The following is a 26,397-nucleotide window of genomic DNA, read 5'->3' on the forward strand; positions in this document are numbered from 1 at the left end:
CAGAGCGCAGAGGCAGTGACAGAGCGCAGAGGCAGTGACAGAGCGCAGAGGCAGTGACAGAGCGCAGAGGCAGTGACAGAGCGCAGAGGCAGTGACAGAGCGCAGAGGCAGTGACAGAGCGCAGAGGCAGTGACAGAGCGCAGAGGCAGTGACAGAGCGCAGAGGCAGTGACAGAGCGCAGAGGCAGTGACAGAGCGCAGAGGCAGTGACAGAGCGCAGAGGCAGTGACAGAGCGCAGAGGCAGTGACAGAGCGCAGAGGCAGTGACAGAGCGCAGAGGCAGTGACAGAGCGCAGAGGCAGTGACAGAGCGCAGAGGCAGTGACAGAGCGCAGAGGCAGTGACAGAGCGCAGAGGCAGTGACAGAGCGCAGAGGCAGTGACAGAGCGCAGAGGCAGTGACAGAGCGCAGAGGCAGTGACAGAGCGCAGAGGCAGTGACAGAGCGCAGAGGCAGTGACAGAGCGCAGAGGCAGTGACAGAGCGCAGAGGCAGTGACAGAGCGCAGAGGCAGTGACAGAGCGCAGAGGCAGTGACAGAGCGCAGAGGCAGTGACAGAGCGCAGAGGCAGTGACAGAGCGCAGAGGCAGTGACAGAGCGCAGAGGCAGTGACAGAGCGCAGAGGCAGTGACAGAGCGCAGAGGCAGTGACAGAGCGCAGAGGCAGTGACAGAGCGCAGAGGCAGTGACAGAGGGCAGAGGCAGTGACAGAGGGCAGAGGCAGTGACAGAGCGCAGAGGCAGTGACAGAGCGCAGAGGCAGTGACAGAGCGCAGAGGCAGTGACAGAGCGCAGAGGCAGTGACAGAGCGCAGAGGCAGTGACAGAGCGCAGAGGCAGTGACAGAGCGCAGAGGCAGTGACAGAGCGCAGAGGCAGTGACAGAGCGCAGAGGCAGTGACAGAGCGCAGAGGCAGTGACAGAGCGCAGAGGCAGTGACAGAGCGCAGAGGCAGTGACAGAGCGCAGAGGCAGTGACAGAGCGCAGAGGCAGTGACAGAGCGCAGAGGCAGTGACAGAGCGCAGAGGCAGTGACAGAGCGCAGAGGCAGTGACAGAGCGCAGAGGCAGTGCCGCAGAGGCAGTGCGCAGAGGCAGAGCGCAGAGGCAGAGCGCAGCAGCGCAGAGGCAGAGAGCAGAGACAGAGCGCAGAGACAGAGCGCAGAGACAGAGCGCAGAGACAGAGCGCAGAGACAGAGCGCAGAGACAGAGCACAGAGACAGAGCACAGGCACAGAGACAGAGCACAGAGACAGAGCACAGAGACAGAGCAGAGCACAGAGACAGAGCAGAGCACAGAGACAGAGCACAGAGGCAGAGCAGAGCACAGAGCACAGAGCACAGAGCACAGAGCACAGAGCACAGAGCACAGAGGCAGAGCACAGAGGCAGAGCACAGAGGCAGAGCAGAGCGCAGAGCAGAGCGCAGAGGCAGAGGCAGAGCACAGAGGCAGAATATTCAGCCCAGCCCAAACCGCCCCCTCACTCAGATATTTGCTTCCAATGTTACCTTCATGCTGAGAGACCCGATTAGGAGGGAGCGGTCCGCGCAACGTGGACAATCCCACAGCGGTTCGGCATCTCATCCTCGTTTGGGTATTCACAGGTATTGTAATAGTCGATGGAATGTACGATGCGCAAATAAAGCAGCAGTTTGTCCAGAACCTGCACAGCAACACACAGTAGTTAAAGAGGTCAGACCAGGGCACCTTGGTCATTTATTTCTAGCGTGGTTTCTGCAACCTCGGGACATCCCATAAGCAGGTTTGTTCAGATAAAGCTGCAGCCAGCGTCAGTGTAGGGATTGGACAGCCAGTTTGTGCACAGCAAGCTCCCACCAACAATCCCTCGCCTCGCTCTCTCTCCCTCGCCCCGCCTCGCTCTCCCCCGCCCCATGTCCCCTCGCCCCGCCCCGTTCTCCCTCACCCCACCTCTCTCTCCCTCGCCCCGCCCTCTCTCCCTCGCCCCGCCCCGTTCTCCCTCACCCCACCTCTCTCCCTCACCCCGCCTCGCTCTCCCCCGCCCCATGTCCCCTCGCCCCGCCTCGCTCTCCCCCGCCCCATGTCCCCTCGCCCCGCCTCGCTCTCCCCCGCCCCATGTCCCCTCGCCCCGCCTCGCTCTCCCCCGCCCCATGTCCCCCTCGCCCGCCTCGCTCTCCCTCGCTCTCCCTCAGAGTTTGCACTCAGTGCTGAATTTGGTGCATTTGAGTGCGATAGTGAGAGTTTGGTGACCGAGGGAGTATAAGGCTTCATTTTTATCTAAAGTTTAGTCTTTCTTTTATTTAGTTAATGAACTTGAAAGTTGCTGTTTGGTTTCGAAGAAGGTGAATTTTCAATCAGCTTTAAACAGGCTTCTACTTGTAGGCACTTGCAGCTGGAGCTTGTTAATTAGTTAATTGGATTTGGCCAGTTTTTCAGAGGCTAGTTTCACAGTATAAAAGTGATCCCCTACAGTGCAGACTTTGTTTGCACTGAGTGCTGAATTTGGTGCTTTTTGAGTGCTATAGTAAGAATTTGGTGACCGAGGGAGTTAGGTGAGGAGGGAGTAAGGTGCTCCTTTCATTTTGTTTCCGACATTTCCGCAAAGAGTGCGAAGAGAGCCAGGAGTTTACAGGAAGTGTAGCTGACTGGGAGCAGAGTCGGAGATCTAGTTAGTCCACACAGCAGCTATATTCTGTAAGGTAAGAGGGGATGGAGGCTAGTACAGTTGCATGCTCCTCCTGTAGGATGTGGGTGGTGAGGGATACCACCGGTGTCCCCGCTGACTATACCTGCGGGAAGTGCACCCAACTTCAGCTCCTCAAAGACCGTGTTAGGGAACTGGAGCTGAAGCTGGATGAACTTCGGATCATCCGGGAGGCAGAGGGGGTGATTGAGAAGAGTTACAGGGAGGTAACCACACCCAAGGTACAGGACAAGAATAGCTGGGTTACAGTCAGGGGGAAAAAAACAAACAGGCAGACAGTGCAGGGATCCCTCGTGGCCGTTCCCCTTCAAAACAAGTATACCGTTTTGGATGCTGTTGGGGGGGATGACCTACCGGGGGAAGGCCCTAGCGGCCAGGTCTCTGGCACTGAGTCTGGCTCTGGGGCTCAGAAGGGAAGGGGGGAGAATAGAAAAGCAATAGTTGTAGGAGATTCAATGGTTAGGGGAATAGATAGGAGATTCTGTGGTCGCGAGCGAGACTCCCGGAAGGTATGTTTGCCTCCCGGGTGCCAGGGCCAGGGATGTCTCGGATCGTGTCTTCAGGATCCTTAAGTGGGAGGGCGAGCAGCCAGAAGTCGTGGTGCACATTGGTACCAACGACATAGGTAGGAAAAGGGGTGTGGAGGTAATAAACAAGTTTAGGGAGTTAGGCTGGAAGTTGAAAGCCAGGACAGACAGAGTTGTCATCTCTGGTTTGTTGCCGGTGCCACGTGATAGCGAGGCTAGGAATAGGGAGAGAGTGCAGTTGAACACGTGGCTGCAGGAATGGTGTAGGAGGGAGGGCTTCAGGTATTTGGATAATTGGAGCGCATTCTGGGGAAGGTGGGACCTGTACAAGCAGGACGGGTTGCATCTGAACCGGAGGGGCACCAATATCCTGGGAGGGAGGTTTGCTAGTACTCTTCGGGAGGGTTTAAACTAATTTGGCAGGGGAATGGGAACCGGATTTGTAGTCCAGCAACTAAGGTAGCCGATATTCAGGACGCCAAAGCGTGTAATGAGGCAGTGGGGAAGGGAACACTGACAAAGGAGAGTACCTGCAGGCACGGAGATGGGTTGAAGTGTGTATACTTCAACGCAGGAAGCAACAGGAATAAGGTGGTGAACTTAAGGCATGGATCGGTACTTGGGACTACGATGTGGTGGCCATCACGGAAACTTGGATAGAAGAGGGGCAGAAATGGTTGTTGGAGGTCCCTGGTTATAGATGTTTCAATAAGATTAGGGAGGGTGGTAAAAGAGGTGGGGGGGTGGCATTATTAATTAGAGATAGTATAACAGCTGCAGAAAGGCAGTTTGAGGAGTATCACCCTATTGAGGTAGTATGGGTTGAAGTCAGAAATAGGAAAGGAGCAGTCACCTTGTTAGGAGTTTTCTATAGGCCCCCCAATAGTAGCAGAGATGTGGAGGAACAGATTGGGAAACAGATTTTGGAAAGGTGCAGAAGTCATAGGGTAGTAGTCATGGGCGACTTTAACTTCCCAAATATTGAGTGGAAACTCTTTAGATCAAATAGTTTGGATGGGGTGGTGTTTGTGCAGTGTGTCCAGGAAGCTTTTCTGACACAGTATGTAGATTGTCCAACCAGAGGAGGGGCAATATTGGATTTAGTACTGGGTAATGAACCAGGGCAAGTGATAGATTTGTTAGTGGGGGAGCATTTTGGAGATAGTGACCACAATTCTGTGACTTTCACTTTAGTAATGGAGAGGGATAGGTACGTGCAACAGGGCAAGGTTTACAATTGGGGAAGGGTAAATACGATGTTGTCAGACAAGAATTGAAGTGCATAAGTTGGGAACATAGGCTGGCAGGGAAGGACACAAGTGAAATGTGGAACTTGTTCAAGGAACAGGTGCTACGTGTCCTTGATATGTATGTCCCTGTCAGGCAGGGAAGAGATGGTCGAGTGAGGGAACCATGGTTGACAAGAGAGGTTGAATGTCTTGTTAAGAGGAAAAAGGTGACTTATGTAAGGCTGAGGAAACAAGGTTCAGACAGGGCATTGGAGGGATACAAGATAGCCAGGAGGGAACTGAAGAAAGGGATTAGGAGAGCTAAGAGAGGGCATGAACAATCTTTGGCGGGTAGGATCAAGGAAAACCCCAAGGCCTTTTACACATGTGAGAAATATGAGAATGACTAGAGCGAGGGTAGGTCCGATCAAGGACAGTAGCGGGAGATTGTGCATTGAGTCTGAAGAGATAGGAGAGGTCTTGAATGAGTACTTTTCTTCTGTATTTACAAATGAGAGGGGCGATATTGTTGGAGGACAGTGTGAAACAGATTGGTAAGCTCGAGGAAATACTTGTTAGGAAGGAAGATGTGTTGGGCATTTTGAAAAACTTGAGGATAGACAAGTCCCCCGGGCCTGACGGGATATATCCAAGGATTCTATGGGAAGCAAGAGATGAAATTGCAGAGCCGTTGGTAATTATCTTTTCGTCCTCACTGTCAACAGGGGTGGTACCAGGGGATTGGAGAGTGGCGAATGTCGTGCCCCTGTTCAAAAAAGGGACTCGGGATAACCCTGGGAATTACAGGCCAGTTAGTCTTACTTCGGTGGTAGGCAAAGTAATGGAAAGGGTACTGAAGGATAGGATTTCTGAGCATCTGGAAAGACACTGCTTGATTAGGGATAGTCAGCACGGATTTGTGAGGGGTAGGTCTTGCCTTACAAATCTTATTGAATTCTTTGAGGAGGTGACCAACCTTGTGGATGAAGGTAAAGCAGTGGATGTAGTGTACATGGATTTTAGTAAGGCATTTGATAAAGTTCCCCATGGTAGGCTTCTGCACAAAGTAAGGAGGCATGGGATAGTGGGAAATTTGGCCAGTTGGATAACGAACTGGCTAACCGATAGAAGTCAGAGAGTGGTGGTGGATGGCAAATATTCAGCCTGGATCCCAGTTACCAGTGGTGTACCGCAGGGATCAGTTCTGGGTCCTCTGCTGATTGTGATTTTCATTGATGATTTGGATGAGGGAGTTGAAGGGTGGGTCAGTAAATTTGCAGACGATACGAAGATTGGTGGAGTTGTGGATAGTAAGGAGGGCTGTTGTCGGCTGCAAAGAGACATAGATAGGATGCAGAGCTGGGCTGAGAAGTGGCAGATGGAGTTTAACCCTGAAAAGTGTGAGGTTGTCCATTTTGGAAGGACAAATATGAATGCGGAATACAGGGTTAACGGTAGAGTTCTTGGCATTGTGGAGGAGCAGAGAGACCTTGGGGTCTATGTTCATACATCTTTGAAAGTTGCCACTCAAGTGGATAGAGCTGTGAAGAAGGCCTATGGTGTGCTCGCGTTAATTAACAGGGATTGAATTTAAGAGCCATGAGGTAATGATGCAGCTGTACAAAACTTTGCTAAGGCCACATTTGGAGTACTGTGTACAGTTCTGGTCGCCTCATTTTAGGAAGGATGTGGAAGCTCTGGAAAAGGTGCAAAGAAGATTTACCAGGATGTTGCCTGGAATGGAGAGTAGGTCTTACGAGGAAAGGTTGAGGGTGCTAGGCCTTTTCTCATTAGAGCGGAGAAGGATGAGGGGCGACTTGATAGAGGTTTATAAGATGATCAGGGGAATAGATAGAGTAGACAGTCAGAGACTTTTTCCCCAGGTGGAACACACCATTACAAGGGGACATAAATTTAAGGTGAAAGGTGGAAGATATAGGAGGGATATCAGAGGTAGGTTCTTTACCCAGAGAGTAGTGGGGGCATGGAATGCACTGCCTGTGGAAGTAGTTGAGTCGGAAACATTAGGGACCTTCAAGCAGCTGTTGGATAGGTACATGGATTACGGGAAAATGATATAGTGTAGATTTATTTGTTCTTAAGGGCAGCACGGTAGCATTGTGGATAGCACAATTACTTCACAGATCCATGGTCCCAGGTTCGATTCCAGCTTGGGTCATTGTCTGTGCGGAGTCTGCACGTCCTCCCCGTGTCTGCGTGGGTTTCCTCCCACAGTCCAAAGATGTGCGGGTTAGGTGAATTGGCCAATGATAAATTGCCCTTAATGTCCAAATTGCCCTTGGTGTTGGGTGGAGGTGTTGAGTTTGGGTAGGGTGCTCTTTCCAAGAGCTGGTGCAGACTCAAAGGGCCGAATGGCCTCCTTCTGCACTGTAAATTCAATGATAATCTATGATTAATCTAGGACAAAGGTTCGGCACAACATCGTGGGCCGAAGGGCCTGTTCTGTGCTGTATTTTCTGTGTTCTGTGCTCTCCCTCGCCCCGCCTCGCTCTCCCCCCGCCCCATGTCCCCCCGCCCCGCCTCGCTCTCCCTCGCCCCATGTTCCCTCGCCCCGCCTCGCTCTCTCTCTCGCCCCGCCTCGCTCTCCCTCGCCCCATGTCCCCTCGCCCCGCCTCGCTCTCCCACGCCCCCTCGCCCCGCCTCGCTCTCCCTCGCCCCACGTCCCCTCACCCCGCCTCGCTCTCCCATGTCCCATGTTCCCTCGCCCCGCCTCGCTCTCTCTCCCTCGCCCCGCCTCGCTCTCCCTCGCCCCATGTCCCCTCGCCCCGCCTCGCTCTCCCTCGCCCCATGTCCCCTCGCCCCGCCTCGCTCTCCCTCGTCCCATGTTCCCTCGCCCCGCCTCGCTCTCCCACGCCCCCTCGCCCCGCCTCGCTCGCCCCACGTCCCCTCACCCCGCCTCGCTCTCCCTCGTCCCATGTTCCCTCGCCCCGACTCGCTCTCTCTCCCTCACCCCGCCTCGCTCCATGCCCCCTCGCCCCGCCTCGCTCCATGTCCCCTCGCCCCGCCTCGCTCTCCCTCGCCCCATGTCCCCTCGCCCTGCCTCGCTCTCTCCCTCGCCCCGCTCTCCCTCACCCCGCCTCGCTCTCCCTCATCCCATGTTCCCTTGCCCCGCCTCGCTCTCCCTCACCCCGCCTCGCCCTCCCTCATCCCATGTTCCCTCGCCCCGCCTCGCTCTCCTTCATCCCATGTTCCCTCGCCCCGCCTTGCTCTCCCTCACCCCGCCTCTCCCTCCCTCATCCCATGTTCCCTCGCCCCGCCTCGCTCTCCCTCCCACCGCCTCGCCCTCCCTCATCCCACGTTCCATCGCCCTGCCTCACTCTCCCTCGTCCCATGTTCCCTCGCTCTCCCTCGTCCCATGTTCCCTCGCCCTGGCTCGCTCTCCCTCGTCCCACCTCGCCCTCCCTCATCCCATGTTCCCTCGCCCCGCCTCACTCTCCCTCGTCCCATGTTCCCTCGCCCCGCCTCGCTCGCCCTCGTCCCATGTTCCCTCGCCCCGCCTCGCTCTCCCTCGTCCCATGTTCCCTCGCCCTGCCTCGCTCTCCCTCACTCCCCCTCCCCCCTCACTCCGCCCCATGCATCCTCACCCTGCCCGCCTTCTTCTCCCCCCCCCCCCCCCCCCCCACCCCCCCCCCCCCCCCCCCCGGGTCACCCATGTGGATTTGGCCTCCCCCGGCAGCCACTCCACCCCCACGTACCTTGATGAGCTTCTCGTCCCTCTCGATGTTGACCTCTGGGTTGCCCTCCTTTGGTCCATCGTCGGGGATGTCGGTGGCATTTCCCATTAACTCCTCCTCCTCCGCACTCACCTCCTCAATCAGGTAATCGGTGATGTTCTTCAAGATGGGGTTCTGAGAGGAGAGATTCTGTGAATTAAAGATAAGCATTCTGGAATGAGAGAACACGGCAAACGATGCCCTGAGCGAGGAAGGGAATGAAGGCCAGCAGATAGCAAACCCCCCCCGCCCCCCCCCCCCCACAGACTGGGTGATGGATCCTGGCCTCCGCTCCGCTCCCCCCGGATCCTGGCCTCTGCCCCTCTGCCCCCGGATCCTGGCCTCGCTGCTCCCGGATCCTGGCCTCCGCCCCGCTCCCCCTGGATCCTGGCCTCCGCCCCGCTCCCCCTGGATCCTGGCCTCCGCCCCGCTCCCCCCGGATCCTGGCCTCCGCCCCGCTCCCCCCGGATCCTGGCCCCCGCTCCGCTCCCCCCGGATCCTGGCCTCCACCCCGCTCCCCCCCGGATCCTGGCCTCTGCCCCGCTCCCCCCCGGATCCTGGCCTCCGCCCCGCTGCCCCCGGATCCTGGCCTCCGCCCCGCTGCCCCCGGATCCTGGCCTCTGCCCCGCTCCCCCCCGGATCCTGACCTCCGCTCTGCTCTATGGTTGTAACGTTCCCTTACACAAACGAGCGGCCTTCTCTCTTCCTCACCCTTGATAGTGGGAGCTCGCCAGGGGAATACGGATCTAGGATTGCATCTTGGTCCTGTTTTATCCTGACTGCTTTTGATCCTAGTCCGGGCTCCTTTTTCCATCCCGTTTTGTTTAGTGCGTTGGGAATAGCCGACTGCACTGGCTGTAATCCGGGCTCATTGCTGCTGGCCCTCTCTGTATCAATATGTGAACAGACGATGGTTCGGTATCTGTGCCCGAGGTTGGGATTGTGCGCAGTGGTGAGCACTGCTGATAGAACTGGGCTCCTCTCTATTTCCGTTACGGTGGGATTTAAGAATCCGTGATTGACTCTGACAGGGGCACAGCGACGCTGACATCCGAGAGGAGGAGGTTACCGTCTGTCACTGCAGTTTAAAACATTTTTTTAAATTTTTTTTAAAAGAGTACCTAATTCATTTTTTCCCCCCAATTAAGGGGCAATTTAGCGCGGCCAATCCACCTACCCTGCACATATTTGGGTTGTGGGGGCGAGACCCACGCAGACACGGGGAGAATGTGCAAACTCCACACGGACAGTGACCCGGGAATGACAAGTTGAGTCTCGAGGTTGTATATCTGCAGACTTTCCTCGCGCTGAACCGCACCACTCCTGCGGTTTGTTACATTATTTGTTGAATGAATAACTTCAATAAAAACAAAATTGTACATTAAATTTGCTGAATCTTCCAGCACAAAGTGTCTATTCAGCCCATCCCCCCTGGACTAGCCCCTTTCAAAGAGCCATCCAATTGGCTCATCTCCACCGGCCCTTTCTCCCTCGTCCCATGTTCCCTCGCCCCGCCTCGCTGTCCCTCGTCCCATGTTCCCTCGCCCCGCCTCGCTGTCCCTCGTCCCATGTTCCCTCGCCCCGCCTCGCTGTCCCTCGTCCCATGTTCCCTCGCCCCGCCTCGCTGTCCCTCGTCCCATGTTCCCTCGCCCCGCCTCGCTGTCCCTCGTCCCATGTTCCCTCGCCCCGCCTCGCTGTCCCTCGTCCCATGTTCCCTCGCCCCGCCTCGCTGTCCCTCGTCCCATGTTCCCTCGCCCCGCCTCACTGTCCCTCGTCCCATGTTCCCTCGCCCCGCCTCGCTCTCCATCATCCCATGTTCCCTCGCCTCGCCTTGCTGTCCCTCGCCCCGCCTCGCCCTCCCTTGTCCCATGTTCCCTCGCCCCGCCTCGCTGTCCCTCGTCCCATGTTCCCTCGCCCCGCCTCGCTGTCCCTCGTCTCATGTTCCCTCGCCCCGCCTTGCCTCGCTCTCCCTCGCCCCGCCTCGCCCCCCCTTGTCCCATGTTCCCTCGCCCCGCCTTGTCTCGCCCCGCCTCGCTCTCCCTCGCCCCGCCTCGCTCTCCCTCGCCCCGCCTCGCTCTCCCTCGCCCCGCCTCGCTCTCCCTCGCCCCGCCTCGCTCTCCCTCGCCCCGCCTCGCTCTCCCTCGCCCCGCCTCGCTCTCCCTCGCCCCGCCTCGCTCTCCCTCGCCCCGCCTCGCTCTCCCTCGCCCCGCCTCGCTCTCCCTCGCCCCGCTCTCCCTCGCCCCGCCTCGCTCTCCCTCGCCCCGCCTCGCTCTCCCTCGCCCCGCCTCGCTCTCCCTCGCACCGCCCCGGCTCTCCCTCGCCCCGCCCCGCTCTCCATCGCCCCGCCTCGCTCTCCCTCGCCCCGCCCCGCTCTCCCTCGCCCCGCCCCGCTCTCCCTCGCCCCGCCCCGCCTCGCTCTCCCTCGCCCCGCCTCGCCCCGCTCCCCCTCGCCCCGCCTCGCTCCCCCTCGCCCTGCCTCGCTCCCCCTCGCCCCGCCTCGCTCTCCCTCGCCCCGCCTCGCTCTCCCTCGCCCCGCCTCGCTCTCCCTCGCCCCGCCTCGCTCTCCCTCGCCCCGCCTCGCTCTCCCTCGCCCCGCCTCGCTCTCCCTCGCCCCGCCTCGCTCTCCCTCGCCCCGCCTCGCTCTCCCTCGCCCCGCCTCGCTCTCCCTCGCCCCGCCTCGCTCTCCCTCGCCCCGCCCCGCCTCGCTCTCCCTCGCCCCGCCTCGCTCTCCCTCGCCCCGCCTCGCTCTCCCTCGCCCCGCCTCGCTCTCCCTCGCCCCGCCTCGCTCTCCCTCGCCCCGCCTCGCTCTCCCTCGCCCCGCCTCGCTCTCCCTCGCCCCGCCCCGCCTCGCTCTCCCTCGCCCCGCCTCGCTCTCCCTCGCCCCGCCCCGCTCTCCCTCGCCCCGCTCTCCCTCGCCCCGCCCCGCCTCGCTCTCCCTCGCCCCGCCTCGCTCTCCCTCGCCCCGCCTCGCCCCGCTCCCCCTCGCCCCGCCTCGCTCTCCCTCGCCCCGCCTCGCTCTCCCCTCGCCCCGCCTCGCTCTCCCTCGCCCCGCCTCGCTCTCCCTCGCCCCGCCTCGCTCTCCCTCGCCCCGCCTCGCTCTCCCTCGCCCCGCCTCGCCCCGCCTCGCCCCGCCTCGCTCTCCCTCGCCCCGCCTCGCTCTCCCTCGCCCCGCCTCGCTCTCCCTCGCCCCGCCTCGCTCTCCCCGCCTCGCTCTCCCTCGCCCCGCCCCGCCTCGCTCTCCCTCGCCCCGCCCCGCCTCGCTCTCCCTCGCCCCGCCCCGCTCTCCCTCGCCCCGCCCCGCCTCGCTCCCCCTCGCTCCCCCTCGCCCCGCCTCGCTCTCCCTCGCCCCGCCCCGCTCTCCCTCGCCCCGCCTCGCTCCGCCTCGCTCCCCCTCGCCCCGCCTCGCTCCCCCTCGCCCCGCCTCGCTCTCCCTCGCCCCGCCTCGCTCTCCCTCGCCCCGCCTCGCTCTCCCTCGCCCCGCCTCGCTCTCCCTCGCCCCGCCTCGCTCTCCCTCGCCCCGCCTCGCTCTCCCTCGCCCCGCCTCGCTCTCCCTCGCCCCGCCTCGCTCTCCCTCGCCCCGCCTCGCTCTCCCTCGCCCCGCCTCGCTCTCCCTCGCCCCGCCTCGCTCTCCCTCGCCCCGCCTCGCTCTCCCTCACCCCGCCTCGCTCTCCCTCGCCCCGCCTCGCTCTCCCTCGCCCCGCCTCGCTCTCCCTCGCCCCGCCTCGCTCTCCCTCGCCCCGCCTCGCTCTCCCTCGCCCCGCCCCGCCTCGCTCTCCCTCGCCCCGCCCCGCCTCGCTCTCCCTCGCCCCGCCCCGCCTCGCTCTCCCTCGCCCCGCCCCGCTCTCCCTCGCCCCGCCCCGCTCTCCCTCTCCCTCGCCCCGCCTCGCCCCCCCTCGCCCCGCCTCGCTCTCCCTCGCCCCGCCTCGCTCTCCCTCGCCCCGCCTCGCTCTCCCTCGCCCCGCCTCGCTCTCCCTCGCCCCGCCTCGCTCTCCCTCGCCCCGCCTCGCTCTCCCTCGCCCCGCTCTCCCTCGCCCCGCCTCGCTCTCCCTCGCCCCGCCTCGCTCTCCCTCGCCCCGCCTCGCTCTCCCTCGCCCCGCCTCGCTCTCCCTCGCCCCGCCTCGCTCTCCCTCGCCCCGCTCTCCCTCGCCCCGCTCTCCCTCGCCCCGCCTCGCTCTCCCTCGCCCCGCCTCGCTCTCCCTCGCCCCGCTCTCCCTCGCCCCGCCTCGCTCTCCCTCGCCCCGCCTCGCTCTCCCTCGCCCCGCCTCGCTCTCCCTCGCCCCGCCTCGCTCTGAATTGACCCAGTTTTTGCCCCTTTGCCGAGTTCCTATTGAATCGTCCTCTGTCGCCCTTTCAGCTTGCACCGCCCAGGTTACACTGAGCTCGCTGAGTAACGCTTGCCCTTGCCAATGATCATGAACCTGCCCCCCCCCCCCCCCCCCCCCCCCCCGATGATAGAGTATCCAGCCAGTGCAGCTCCCTCCCCTTTCCAAACCCGCCAAGGTTTGAAACAGCTGGACTGAAACTTCCCCAGAGGTCCTCTGCTCCGGGGCCGATGACCATCGGCACTGTCTGTGGGATCGCCTTTGCCAAAGTCACTCACCCCGTGAATCGCGTGGGGATTGCTGAACGAGTGCTGCAAAGGTGCCAGTCTCGTTACAGCCCACACACTCCGGTTCCGGGCTCTTTGGAAGGAAGCCGAATGCCAGTCACAGATGGTAAGTTGCTCACGAGATGACTCAGGCGGCAGCTTCTCGTAAAGATTTGAAGCGAGATGATAAAGGACCACATCCATCAATCTCTATCTCTCTCATTGCACGATACTGAGGTTTTTGCACGATACTGAGGTTTTGATGAATCACACGGTGGCACAGTGGTTAAAACTGTTCCTTCACAGCGCCAGGGTCCCGGGTTCGATTCCCGGCTCGGATCACTGTGCGCGGAGTCTGCACATCCTCCCCGTGTCTGCGTGGGTTTCCTCCGGTTTCCTCCCACAAGTCCCGAAAGACGCGCTGTTAGGTGAATCGGACATTCTGAATTCTCCCTCTGTGTACCCGAACAGGCGCCGGAATGAGGCGACTAGGGGCTGTCCACAGTAACTTCATTGCAGCGTTAATGTAAGCCTACTTGTGACACTAATGAAGATTATTAACGAGTCGACAATAGGCCCAGGCAAGAAAAAACATTCAGTTGTACGCAGCCGGGGAGCCCGTTACAACGGAGCGATTACAAATAAAAACATTGCCAGCCAGGAGTGTCACACTGAGTAAATCGATCGACTGCCGCAGCAAATGGAGGCAATACATTTTTTTTTTTTTGGGTGGCGTTGAGCGAGGGAGGCAGGCCGACAGATACGCTGCCGCGTGCGGGTCGGAGTTATACTCTTGACACACCAACTCCACCAGCAGCGAGTCTGGGTCAGGTTTGACGAGGGACGAAGGGGAGGGGGCTGTATTGACACAGCGTCTTTCGGAGAGCTTCGGAATTAAACGTGACTCTTCGGTGGGGGGGGGGGGGGGCGGGGGGGGGCGGGGGGGGAAGAGATGGAACATTCACTCTGTTTCTCTCTCTGCAGATTCACTCTTCTCACTGAGCCCCTCCAGCATTTTCCGCTGTTCCCTCAGGTCCAAGGGGCAGTAGGATATAGGCAGCTTCCGTGAGGTGGAGAGGCACCGAGGACTGGAGAGGTTGCGGGAGAGGGTTGCAGAGCTTGGACGGCCGCCAATGATGCAGCGATTCTAGCCGGGTGGCCAGAGCTGGAGGAGGAGCTGTTCGGGGAGGCTGGTACGCAAATCAAAACAATGTGCAGGGGTGGTGGTGGTGGGGGAAAGGCAGGGGAATGGGACTGAGTCACAATGGTCATCTGGAGTTCAAGCGCAGACTGGATGGGCGGAATGGCCTCCTCCTGCCCCATAACAATTCTGAGAGATCTCAGCCTGACATCTCATCCAGAAAGCAACATTCTGGGACTATAAGTCCATAAGACACAGGAGCAGAATTAGGCCACTCGGCCCATCGAGTCTGCTCCGCCATTCGATCATGGCTGATATTTTCTCATCCCCATTCTCCTGCCTTCTCCCCATAACCCCTGATCCCCTTATTAATCAAGAACCTGTCTATCTCGGTCTTAAAGACACTCAGTGATTTGGCCTCCACAGCCTCGTGCGGCAAAGAGTTCCACAGATTCACATCCCTCTGGCTGAAGAAATTCCTCCTCATCTCTGTTTTAAAGGATCGTCCCTTTTCATAGAATTTACAGTGCAGAAGGGAGGCCATTCGGCCCATCGAGTCTGCACCGGCTCTTGGAAAGAGCACCCTACCCAAGGTCAACACCTCCCCCCCATCCCCATAACCCAGTAACCTCACCCAACATGAAGGGCAATTTTGGACACTAAGGGCAATTTAGCATGGCCAATCCACCTAACCTGCACATCTTTGGACTGTGGGAGGAAACCGGAGCACCCGGAGGAAACTCACGCACACACGGGGAGGATGTGCAGACTCCGCACAGACAGTGACCCAAGCCAGAATCGAACCTGGGACCCTGGAGCTGTGAAGCAATTGTGCTAACCACCATCTACCGTGCTGCCCCTTTAGTCTGAGATGGTGTCCTCTGGTTCTAGTTTTTCCTACAAGTGGAAACATCCTCTCCACGTCCCCTCTATCCAGGCCTCGCAGTATCCTGTAAGTTTCAATAAGATCCCCCCTCATCCTTCTAAACTCCAACGAGTACAGACCCAGAGTCCCCAACCGTTCCTCATACGACAAGCTCTTCATTCCAGGGATCATTCTTGTGAATCTCCTCTGGACCCTTTCCAAGGCCAGCACATCCTTCCTTAGATACGGGGCCCAAAACTGCTCACAATACTCCAAATGGGGTCTGACCCGAGCCTTATACAGCCTCAGAAGTACATCCCTAGTCTTGTATTCTAGCCCTCTCGACATGAATGCGAACATTGCATTTGCCTTCCTAACTGCCGACTGAACACGTTCACCTTTATAAAGCATTAGTTAGGCCCCATTTAGAATACGGTGAGCAATTTTGGTCCCCACACCTCAGGAAGGACATACTGGCACTGGAGCGGGTCCAGCGGAGATTCACACGGATGATCCCAGGAATGGTAGGCCTAACATACGATGAACGTCTGAGGATCCTGGGATTATATTCATTGGAGTTTAGGAGGTTGAGGGGAGATCTAATAGAAACTTACAAGATAATGAATGACTTAGAAAGGGTGGATGTAGGGAAGTTGTTTCCATTAGCAGGGGAGACTAGGACCCGGGGGCACAGCCTTAGAATAAAAGGGAGTCACTTTAGAACAGAGATGAGGAGAAATTTCTTCAGCCAGAGAGTGGTGGGTCTGTGGAATTCATTGCCACAGAGGGCGGTGGAGGCCGGGACGTTGAGTGTCTTTAAGACAGAAGTTGATGAATTCTTGATTTCTCGAGGAATTAAGGGCTATGGAGAGAGAGCGGGTAAATGGAGTTGAAATCAGCCATGATTGAATGGTGGAGTGGACTCGATGGGCCGAATGGCCTTACTTCCGCTCCTATGTCTCATGGTCTAACCTTTAGAGAATCATGAACAAGGTCTCCCAAGTCCCTTTGTGCTTCTGATTTCCGAAGCATTTCCCCATTTGGAAAATAATCTCTGCCTAAATTCCTCCTTCCAAAGTGCACAACCTCACACTTTTCCACTTTGTATTCCATCTGCCACTTCTTTGCCCACTCTCCTCGCCTGTCCAAGTCCTTCTGCAGCCCCCTTGCTTCCTCAATACTACCACCAGTGCAAGGATCACCGTGGCGAAAACTTCAATTCCCAACTTTCCCCGACAGCTGCTTTTGGCTGCTAAGAGTTCACACGGAGGACGGAGGGTTGGTCTGACGTTACAGCTCAGGAGCCTCCCGCAAACCTGTGAAACACACACAACGTCCTGGCGTTACAGTTTGCCCACACTCACCTCGACTCGCCCTTCCTCGTTGACAGTTTCCGATGACCACAGCTGTGAGCGGTCATCCAGTGAGTGGATGAGTTTAGCCGCCAGTTTGATGTCGTTACGGACGATCTGCTTGTGTTGCGTGATGCCGTTGATACTGCGGACGCGCCTGGCCAGGTCCCGGTTCACCACAGGGCTCAGCTCGCAGTCTCGCAGCTGCACAGAAAGGAAGATTCGCATCAGCCTGTGTGCCGTGGAACATCAGCACAGACACACCGGTCCGTCAGCCCCATGCTGGTGTCCCTGCTCCACACCTCTCCCCACCCCCCTCCATACCTCTCCCCCGCCCCCCTCCACACCTCTCCCCCGCCCCCCCCCTCTCTCCATCTCACCCGATCAGCATCTCCGTCTATTCCTCTCTCCCTCATGTGTTTATCGAGCTTCCCCCTTAAATGCCTCGATTCTATTCACCTCAACCACACCCTGTGTGAGCAAGTCCCACATTCTCCCCACTCCCCATGGGAGCGAGTCCCACATTCTCCCCACTCCCCGTGGGAGCGAGGCCCACATTCTCCCCCACTCCCCGTGGGAGCGAGTCCCACATTCTCCCCACTCCCCGTGGGAGCGAGTCCCACATTCTCCCCACTCCCCGTGGGAGCGAGTCCCGCATTCTCCCCACTCCCCGTGGGAGCGAGTCCCACATTCCCCCCACTCCCTGTGGGAGCGAGTCCCACATTCTCCCCACTCCCCGTGGGAGCGAGTCCCACATTCTCCCCACTCCCCGTGGGAGCGAGTCCCACATTCTCCCCACTCCCCGTGGGAGCGAGTCCCACATTCCCCCCACTCCCTGTGGGAGCGAGTCCCACATTCTCCCCACTCCCCGTGGGAGCGAGTCCCACATTCTCCCCACTCCCTGTGGGAGCGAGCCCCCATTCTCCCCACTCCCCGTGGGAGCGAGTCCCACATTCTCCCCACTCCCCGTGGGAGCGAGTCCCACATTCTCCCCACTCCCCGTGGGAGCGAGTCCCACATTCTCTCCACTCCCCGTGGGAGCGAGTCCCACATTCTCCCCACTCCCCGTGGGAGCGAGTCCCACATTCTCCCCACTCCCCGTGGGAGCGAGTCCCACATTCTCCCCTCTCCCCGTGGGAGCGAGTCCCACATTCTCCCCTCTCCCCGTGGGAGCGAGTCCCACATTCTCTCCACTCCCCGTGGGAGCGAGTCCCACATTCTCCCCACTCCCCGTGGGAGCGAGTCCCACACTCTCCCCACTCCCCGTGGGAGCGAGTCCCACACTCTCCCCACTCCCCGTGGGAACGACTCCCACATTCTCCCCACTTACTGGATGAAAACGTTTCTCCCGAATTGTCAGAGACAGGACCAGAACCTCCCTGGTGGAGTACAGAGTGAGCAGGATTGGAAGGTGGGGGAGGGTTTGGACACTGCACATGCCGTTATAAACAGCAATGACTTGGAGATGGAAGTGAGGCCTCTGATTCGGGCGTGTTGGGAGTAATTCTCTCAATGGACCAGCTGAACCAGAATGCTCGCAGACTATAATCAAAGGGCTGTCACAGGGAGGATGGGCTGAATGGTCTTGTTACAATCTCTCAGCGGACTGAGTCCTTCAACTAGTCAACCTCACTGCTGTCAAGTGTCGACTTCTGAGGGCAGTCTCACAAATATCAGTGCGCCTGGGAAAACTCAACTCATTTTTCAACTCTGGGGGCATCACAACAGTCTTGATCCTCAGTAATTAAAAAAATATATAATCTACTGGATATGGGAGTCGCTGGTTAGCCAAGCATTTATTGCCCATCCCTAATTGCCCCATCAGGTGAGCCGCTGCAGTCCTTGTGGTGTAGGTACACCCACTGTGCTGTTAGGGAGGGAGTTCCAGGATTTTGCCCCAGCGACAGTGAAGGAACGGCCGATATATTTCCCAGTCGGGACGGTGAGCGACTCGGAGGGGAACCTCCAGGTGGTGGGGCTCCCAGGTATCTGCTGCTCTTGTCCTTCTAGATGGTAGAGGTCGGGGGTTTGGAAGGTGCTGCCTCAGGAACCTCGGTGAGTCGCTGCAGTGCATCTTGTAGACGGTACACACGGCTGTCACTGTGCGTCGGTGGTGGAGGGAGTGAATGTTTGAACGTGCGTTTGTCGTCTCCGGAGAAGGTTACGGGATGGTCAGCAAGGGCAGGGTAGCTTTCCTGCTTCCCTCGCACCATGTCTTTGGGAGTGAGGTGAACCTGGCCTCCTCCGACTGTGGAGGTCGGCCTGTGACCTCCCTCGAATTGCGGCTCCCGAGTTGGGGAGACGTTCAGCGTGGGAGACATTCAGAGAGGAAGGATAGATGAGGGGCGCTGGGAATTAACGGAGAGGAAGCCCACAACAGAAGGCGGAAATGTGATCCGCGTGCCGGTGGGGCAGGGAATTTGTAACCCCAACCCAATCAAAGAGCGAACCCCAAATGGCCTGAAGCAGAATTAGAACATAGAACATTCCAGCGCAGTACCGGCCCTTCGGCCCTCGATGTTGCGCCGACCTGTGAAACCACTCTAAAGCCCATCTACACTATTCCCTTATCGTCCATATGTCTATCCAATGACCATTTGAATGCCCTTAGTGTTGGCGAGTCCACTACTGTTGCAGGCAGGGCATTCCACACCCTTACTACTCTCTGAGTAAAGAACCTACCTCTGACATCTGTCCGATATCTATCTCCCCTCAATTTAAAGCTATGTCCCCTCGTGCTAGACATCACCATCCGAGGAAAAAGGCTCTCACTGTCCACCCTATCCAATCCTCTGATCATCTTGGAGGGGATATTCCCGCCCGCTGGGGAAGGACTTACTCTGATGTTCTGCAGATTCCAGCAGATTTCTTTGATATTGACGCTGCGATCGAAGGTCACCCACGCTCGTCGGTAAAATCTATTGGAGGGATGGAAATGGCATCTTTAATGAACAATATCGCCCAATGCTAAACGACACGAACCCACCGTCATTCAGCGAACCGCTCGAGGCAGAACCGCACAACTGCCGACTGCCTCGCTCTTCAATACAGTGGTCGAGACATCAGAGAGTCATGGGAATGTCGCTTTAAGAAATGGAGCTGCTCAGGTTACTGCAGTGATGTCAGAGTGTGGGTGGAGCTGTGCTGTGGCTCTGCTTTTTAGTTTCACTTTGCGAAAAGCTTGGGTGTGTCTGTTTCTTTTTTTGGTTTCGTTTTCAGTGTTGGAGCTGAAGCCAGACAAAGCAGGTGTACTGTTGTTGGGAGTGCTGCACTGTCAGAGGGTCAGTACTGAGGGAGTGCCGCACTGTCAGAGGGTCAGTACTGAGGGAGTGCTGCACTGTCAGAGGGTCAGTACTGAGGGAGTGCTGCACTGTCAGAGGGTCAGAAATGAGGGAGTGCCGCACTGTCAGAGGGTCAGTACTGAGGGAGCGCCGCACTGTCAGAGGGTCAGTACTGAGGGAGTGCCGCACTGTCAGAGGGTCAGTACTGAGGGAGCGCTGCACTGTCAGAGGGTCAGTACTGAGGGAGCGCTGCACTGTCAGAGGGTCAGTACTGAGGGAGTGCTGCACTGTCAGAGGGTCAGTACTGAGGGAGTGCCGCACTGTCAGAGGGTCAGTACTGAGGGAGAGCCGCACTGTCAGAGGGTCAGTACTGAGGGAGTGCCGCACTGTCAGACTGTCAGTACTGAGGGAGTGCCACACTGTCAGAGGGTCAGTGCTGAGGGAGTGCCGCACTGTCAGAGGGTCAGTACTGAGGGAGTGCCGCACTGTCAGAGGGTCAGTACTGAGGGAGTGCCGCACTGTCAGAGGGTCAGTACTGAGGGAGTGCCACACTGTCAGAGGGTCAGTACTGAGGGAGTGCCGCACTGTCAGAGGGTCAGTACTGAGGGAGTGCCGCACTGTCAGAGGGTCAGTACTGAGGGAGTGCCGCACTGTCAGAGGGTCAGTACTGAGGGAGTGCCGCACTGTCAGAGGGTCAGTACTGAGGGAGTGCCGCACTGTCAGAGGGTCAGTACTGAGAGAGAGCCGCACTGTCAGAGGGTCAGTACTGAGGGAGTGCCGCACTGTCAGAGGGTCAGTACTGAGGGAGTGCTGCACTGTCAGAGGGTCAGTACTGAGGGAGTGCCGCACTGTCAGAGGGTCAGTACTGAGGGAGTGCCGCACTGTCAGAGGGTCAGTACTGAGGGAGTGCTGCACTGTCAGAGGGTCAGTACTGAGGGAGTGCCGCACTGTCAGAGGGTCAGTACTGAGGGAGTGCCGCACTGTCAGAGGGTCAGTACTGAGGGAGTGCCGCACTGTCAGAGGGTCAGTACTGAGGGAGTGCCGCACTGTCAGAGGGTCAGTACTGAGGGAGTGCTGCACTGTCAGAGTGTCAGTACTGAGGGAGCGCTGCACTGTCAGAGTGTCAGTACTGAGGGAGCGCTGCACTGTCAGAGGGTCAGTACTGAGGGAGCGCTGCACTGTCAGAGGGTCAGTACTGAGGGAGTGCTGCACTGTCAGAGGGTCAGTACTGAGGGAGTGCCGCACTGTCAGACGGTCAGTACTGAGGGAGTGCCGCACTGTCAGAGGGTCAGTACTGAGGGAGTGCCGCACTGACAGAGGGTCAGTACTGAGGGAGTGCCGCACTGTCAGAGGGTCAGTACTGAGGGTGTGCCGCACTGACAGAGGGTCAGTACTGAGGGAGTGCCGCACTGTCAGAGGGTCAGAAATGAGGGAGTGCCGCACTGTCAGAGGGTCAGTACTGAGGGAGTGCTGCACTGTCAGAGGGTCAGTACTGAGGGAGTGCCGCACTGTCAGAGGGTCAGTACTGAGGGAGAGCCGCACTGTCAGAGGGTCAGTACTGAGGGAGTGCCGCACTGTCAGACTGTCAGTACTGAGGGAGTGCCACACTGTCAGAGGGTCAGTGCTGAGGGAGTGCCGCACTGTCAGAGGGTCAGTACTGAGGGAGTGCCGCACTGTCAGAGGGTCAGTACTGAGGGAGTGCCGCACTGTCAGAGGGTCAGTACTGAGGGAGTGCCACACTGTCAGAGGGTCAGTACTGAGGGAGTGCCGCACTGTCAGAGGGTCAGTACTGAGGGAGTGCCGCACTGTCAGAGGGTCAGTACTGAGGGAGTGCCGCACTGTCAGAGGGTCAGTACTGAGGGAGTGCCGCACTGTCAGAGGGTCAGTACTGAGGGAGTGCCGCACTGTCAGAGGGTCAGTACTGAGAGAGAGCCGCACTGTCAGAGGGTCAGTACTGAGGGAGTGCCGCACTGTCAGAGGGTCAGTACTGAGGGAGTGCTGCACTGTCAGAGGGTCAGTACTGAGGGAGTGCCGCACTGTCAGAGGGTCAGTACTGAGGGAGTGCCGCACTGTCAGAGGGTCAGTACTGAGGGAGTGCTGCACTGTCAGAGGGTCAGTACTGAGGGAGTGCCGCACTGTCAGAGGGTCAGTACTGAGGGAGTGCCGCACTGTCAGAGGGTCAGTACTGAGGGAGTGCCGCACTGTCAGAGGGTCAGTACTGAGGGAGTGCCGCACTGTCAGAGGGTCAGTACTGAGGGAGTGCTGCACTGTCAGAGTGTCAGTACTGAGGGAGCGCTGCACTGTCAGAGGGTCAGTACTGAGGGAGCGCTGCACTGTCAGAGGGTCAGTACTGAGGGAGTGCTGCACTGTCAGAGGGTCAGTACTGAGGGAGTGCCGCACTGTCAGACGGTCAGTACTGAGGGAGTGCCGCACTGTCAGAGGGTCAGTACTGAGGGAGTGCCGCACTGACAGAGGGTCAGTACTGAGGGAGTGTCGCACTGTCAGAGGGTCAGTACTGAGGGTGTGCCGCACTGACAGAGGGTCAGTACTGAGGGAGTGCCGCACTGTCAGAGGGTCAGTACTGAGGGAGCGCTGCACTGTCAGAGGGTCAGTAGTGAGGGAGTGCTGCACTGTCAGAGGGTCAGTACTGAGGGCGTACCGCACTGTCAGGAGGTCAGTACTGAGGGAGTGCTGCACTGTCAGAGAGTCAGTACTGAGGGAGTGCCGCACTGTCAGAGGGTCAGTACTGAGGGTGTGCCGCACTGACAGAGGGTCAGTACTGAGGGAGTGCCGCACTGTCAGAGGGTCAGTACTGAGGGAGCGCTGCACTGTCAGAGGGTCAGTACTGAGGGAGTGCTGCACTGTCAGAGGGTCAGTACTGAGGGAGTGCTGCACTGTCAGAGGGTCAGTTTTGAAAGGGCGCCTCAGATAAGTCTGTAAACAGAAGCCAGTTACAGAGATTTCAATGTCATATTGCACACACTATGCTCTGTATTTACCTGCGCTCTGGTTGTGGGTCGGATAGAGCCACTCTCATGAAACCAGGAAACCTTTTACAAAGCTGCAGAACAAGAAAATCAAGTTAGTTAGTTGTTGTTATTAAACCACGGCCTCTGCAGCCAGACAATCGGAACCCAAATGATCTGAGAGACAGGAAAGGAACGGGAGATTTTTCCAGACGAGATGGTGTTTCCCAGTGGCCGGTTTGGGGCCATTTACCTTCCTCAATATTCATAAACTGGACTCAGCGACAAGGAGGTTTGTTCTGAAACTTGGTAAAGGAATGGTTAGTGACGAGGCGAGTTCTCGGCTTCAGGGCGGCAGAGAGCAGCGAAAGGCAGAGAGCACCTGGCAGCTGGAATTCAACAGAGAAGTGTGAGCGGGTGTAAATTAGGCAACAGTACATGACTAGCAGAGCCATTGCAGCACGGGCGGATGAACAGGCCACATGGCAGCACAGGTGGACATTTGAACAGGTGGGTGAGCAGGCAGACATTGGGGCAGCACGGTAGCACAGTGGTTAGCACTCTGGCTTCACAGCTCCAGGGTCCCGGGTTCGATTGCCGGCTTGGGTCACTGTCCGTGCGGAGTCTGCACGTCCTCCCCGTGTCTGCGTGGGTTTCCTCCGGGTGCTCCGGTTTCCTCCCACAGTCCAAAGATGTGCAGGTTAGGTGGATTGGCCAATGATAAATTGTCCTTAGTGATCAAAAAGGTTAGGCGGGGTTATTGGGTTACGGGGATAGGGTGGAAGCGAGGGTTTAAGTGGGTCGGTGCAGACTCGATGGGCCAAATGGCCTCCTTCATAGAAGTGTGTTCCTTTCCTGTCTCTCAGATCATACTGTGTGTTCTATGATTCCTATGATTACAGGACAGGTGGGTGAATTGGTGGACTGAGCACAATCCGTCAAGGTGCCAGCCAAAGTTGATAATTTGGTTTAAAAAGCCTTTGGGTTACTTGCCTGTACCTGTCCTGGGATGTTTGATGGGGACAGTGTAGAGGGAGCTTTGCTCTGTATCTAACCCAGTGTTGTACCTATCCTGGGATGTTTGATTGGGACAGTGTAGAGGGAGCTTTACTCTGTATCGAACTCCGTGCTGTACCTGTCCTGGGAGTGTTTGATGGGGACAGTGTAGAGGGAGCTTTACTCTGTATCTAACCCCGTGCTGTACCTGTCCTGGGAGTGTTTGATGGTGACACTGTAGAGGGAGCTTTACTCTGTATCTAACCCCGTGCTGTACCTGTCCTGGGAGGGTTTGATGGGGGCAGTGTAGAGGGAGTTTTACTCTGTATCTAACCCCGTGCTGTACCTGTCCTGAGAGTGTTTGATGGGGACAGTGTAGAAGGAGCTTTACTCTGTATCTAACCCCGTGCTGTACCTGTCCTGGGAGTGTTTGATCGGGACAGTGTGGAAGGAGCTTTACTCTGTATCTAACCCCGTGCTGTACCTGTCCTGGGAGTGTTTGATGGGGACAGTGTGGAAGGAGCTTTACTCTGTATCTAATCCCGTGCTGTACCTGTCCTGGGAGTGATTGATGGGGACAGTGTAGAAGGAGCTTTACTCTGTATCTAACCCCGTGCTGTACCTGTCCTGGGAGTGTTTGATCGGGACAGTGTGGAAGGAGCTTTACTCTGTATCTAACCCCGTGCTGTACCTGTCCTGGGAGTGTTTGATGGGGACAGTGTGGAAGGAGCTTTACTCTGTATCTAATCCCGTGCTGTACCTGTCCTGGGAGTGATTGATGGGGACAGTGTAGATGGAGCTTTACTCTGTATCTAACCCCGTGCTGTACCTGTCCTGGGAGTGTATGATGGGGGCAGTGTAGATGGAGCATTACTCTGTATCTAACCCCGTGCTGCACCTGTCCTATGTTGCTTGCTTTCCCCAATCAGCTTGATCCAGCAAACGGGGACAATGCCGAACTTACCGATATGATTTCAGCCTTTGAGATGTTTGGAGCGATGCTCCTCATGAAGAGCGAGCAGGTTTTGTGAAGTGGCCGGGGTTTGGGTGTCGTGGCCTCAACCTCCTTCTCCTTGTCTTTGTTTTCCTCCTTGGGCTTTTCCTTCTGTTTCTCCTCTTCCTTCTTCTCTGGCTTTGGCTCATCTGTACAGGTTCAGAGCGTGTTAGTCCTCCCAACAGGCTGGACAATCTGCCGCCCCCCCCCCCCCCCCCCCCCAGCCTGACCCAGGCGCCTCCACATTCATGACTCTGGCCGTGGCTGTCATTCGGGCAGTCATCTCCGACCTGCCTCCGGATGGAAGCTCCCCGCAGCCCGCACGTCCCGGGGACACACCAGGGTCTCCCGGAATCCAGGGCGAGGTAGCCCATTGGATACAGAACTGGCTTGGCGAGCGAAGCCAAAGGGTGGTTGTGGAGGGTTGCTTTTCAAACTGGAGGCCTGGGACCAGCGGTGTGCCTCAGGGGTCGGTGCTGGGTCCACTGTTATTTGTTATATGTATTAATGATTTGGATGAGAATGTGGAGGCATGGTTAGCAAGTTTGCAGATGACACCAAGATTGGTGGCACAGTGGAGAGTGAAGGTTATCTTGGATTGCAACGAGGATTGTGACCAATTGGGCCAGTGGGCCGATGAATGGCAGACGCAGTTTAATTTGGATAAATGTGAGGCGGTGCATTTTGGTCGATTAAATCAGGGCAGGACCGACTTAGTTAACGGTAGGGAGTTGGGGAGAGTTACAGAACAAATAGATCTGGGGGTGCAGGTTCATAGCCCCTTGAAGGTGGAGTCGCAGGTGGACAGGGTGGTGAAGAAGGCGAGGTTTCATTGGTCAGAATATTGAATACAGGAGTTGGGACGTCTTGTTGAACCTGTACAAGACATTGGTAAGGCCACACATGGAATACTGTGTTCAGTTCTGGTCACCCTATTCCAGGAAGGATATTGTTAAACTAGAAAGAGTGCAGAAGAGATTGACGAGGATGCTCCCGGGACTTGATGGTCTGAGTTATAAGGAGAGGCTGGATAGGCTGGGACTTTCACCCTGGAGCGTCGGAGGCTCAGGGGTGATCTTATAGAGGTCTATAAAATAATGAGCAGCATCGATAAGGTAAATAGTCGGCATCTTTTCCCGAAGGGAGAGGAGTCGAGAACTAGAGGGCAGAGGTTTAAGGTGAGAGGGGAGAGATACAAAAGAGACCAGAGGGGAAAGGGGTTTAGCACACTGGGCTAAATCGCTGGCATTGAAAGCAGACCAAGGCAGGCCAGCAGCACGGTTCAGTTCCCGCACCAGCCTCCCCGAACAGGCGCCGGAATGTGGCGACTAGGGGCTTTTCACAGTAACTTCATTTGAAGCTTACTTGTGACAATAAGCGATTTTCATTTTATTTCATTTCATGTCTTCAGAGGGCGGGGCGCATCTGGAACGAGCTGTCAGAGGCAGTGGCGGGTCCAATGTTTTCCTTTAAAAAGCAGGTGGACAGTTACATGGGTGGGTATAGAGGGGGAGGGGCCAAATGTGGGCAAGTGGGACTAGCTCAGTGATAGAAACTGGGCGGCCTGGACCAGCTGGGCCTGTTTCCAGCTGTAAACATCTGTGACTCTGACACACAAGCCATGAAGGAGCGAGGACCGACACTCAGCTCCAGCTGCTTAAAGAGGAACCGACCTTCTTTTGGCGTCTTCTCTTCGTCTTCCTTTGGTTTCTCTGCTTGGAAATCAAGAGAGGAGAATGGAAACAATTACATCAATAAAACAGCATGAATTAAATAGAACGCGGAACATTCCAGCGCAGTACAGGCCCTTCGGCCCTCGATGTTGCGCCGACCTGTGAAACCACTCTAAAGCCCATCTACACTATTCCCTTATCGTCCATATGTCTATCCAATGACCATTTGAATACCCTTAGTGTTGGCGAGTCCACTACTGTTGCAGGCAGGGCATTCCACGCCCTTACTACTCTCTGAGTAAAGAACCTACCTCTGACTTCTGTCTTATATCTATCTCCCCTCAATTTAAAGGTATGTCCCCTCGTGCGAGACATCAC

The 26,397-nt window shown here is 57.5% G+C and overlaps 1 protein-coding gene across 1 annotated transcript in view; it reads right to left on the reverse strand.

The window, feature by feature from the left end:
- Nucleotides 1-1,479: 1,479 nt before the first annotated feature.
- srrt (serrate RNA effector molecule homolog (Arabidopsis)) overlaps nt 1,480-26,397 on the reverse strand; it is a 49,356-nt gene continuing 24,438 nt past the window's right edge. The window contains exons 6-12 of the mRNA XM_072494632.1: nt 26,020-26,061; nt 24,317-24,495; nt 22,390-22,451; nt 18,949-19,027; nt 16,122-16,313; nt 8,146-8,313; nt 1,480-1,653 (exon numbers count right to left, since the gene is read on the reverse strand). Coding sequence (XP_072350733.1) covers nt 1,519-1,653; nt 8,146-8,313; nt 16,122-16,313; nt 18,949-19,027; nt 22,390-22,451; nt 24,317-24,495; nt 26,020-26,061 — 857 coding nt within the window. The 3' untranslated portion in view covers nt 1,480-1,518. The remainder of the gene's footprint in view (nt 1,654-8,145; nt 8,314-16,121; nt 16,314-18,948; nt 19,028-22,389; nt 22,452-24,316; nt 24,496-26,019; nt 26,062-26,397) is intronic.

The sequence above is a fragment of the Scyliorhinus torazame genome, unplaced genomic scaffold (genome assembly GCF_047496885.1).
Source record: "Scyliorhinus torazame isolate Kashiwa2021f unplaced genomic scaffold, sScyTor2.1 scaffold_730, whole genome shotgun sequence".
Classification (NCBI taxonomy): Eukaryota; Metazoa; Chordata; class Chondrichthyes; order Carcharhiniformes; family Scyliorhinidae; genus Scyliorhinus; species Scyliorhinus torazame.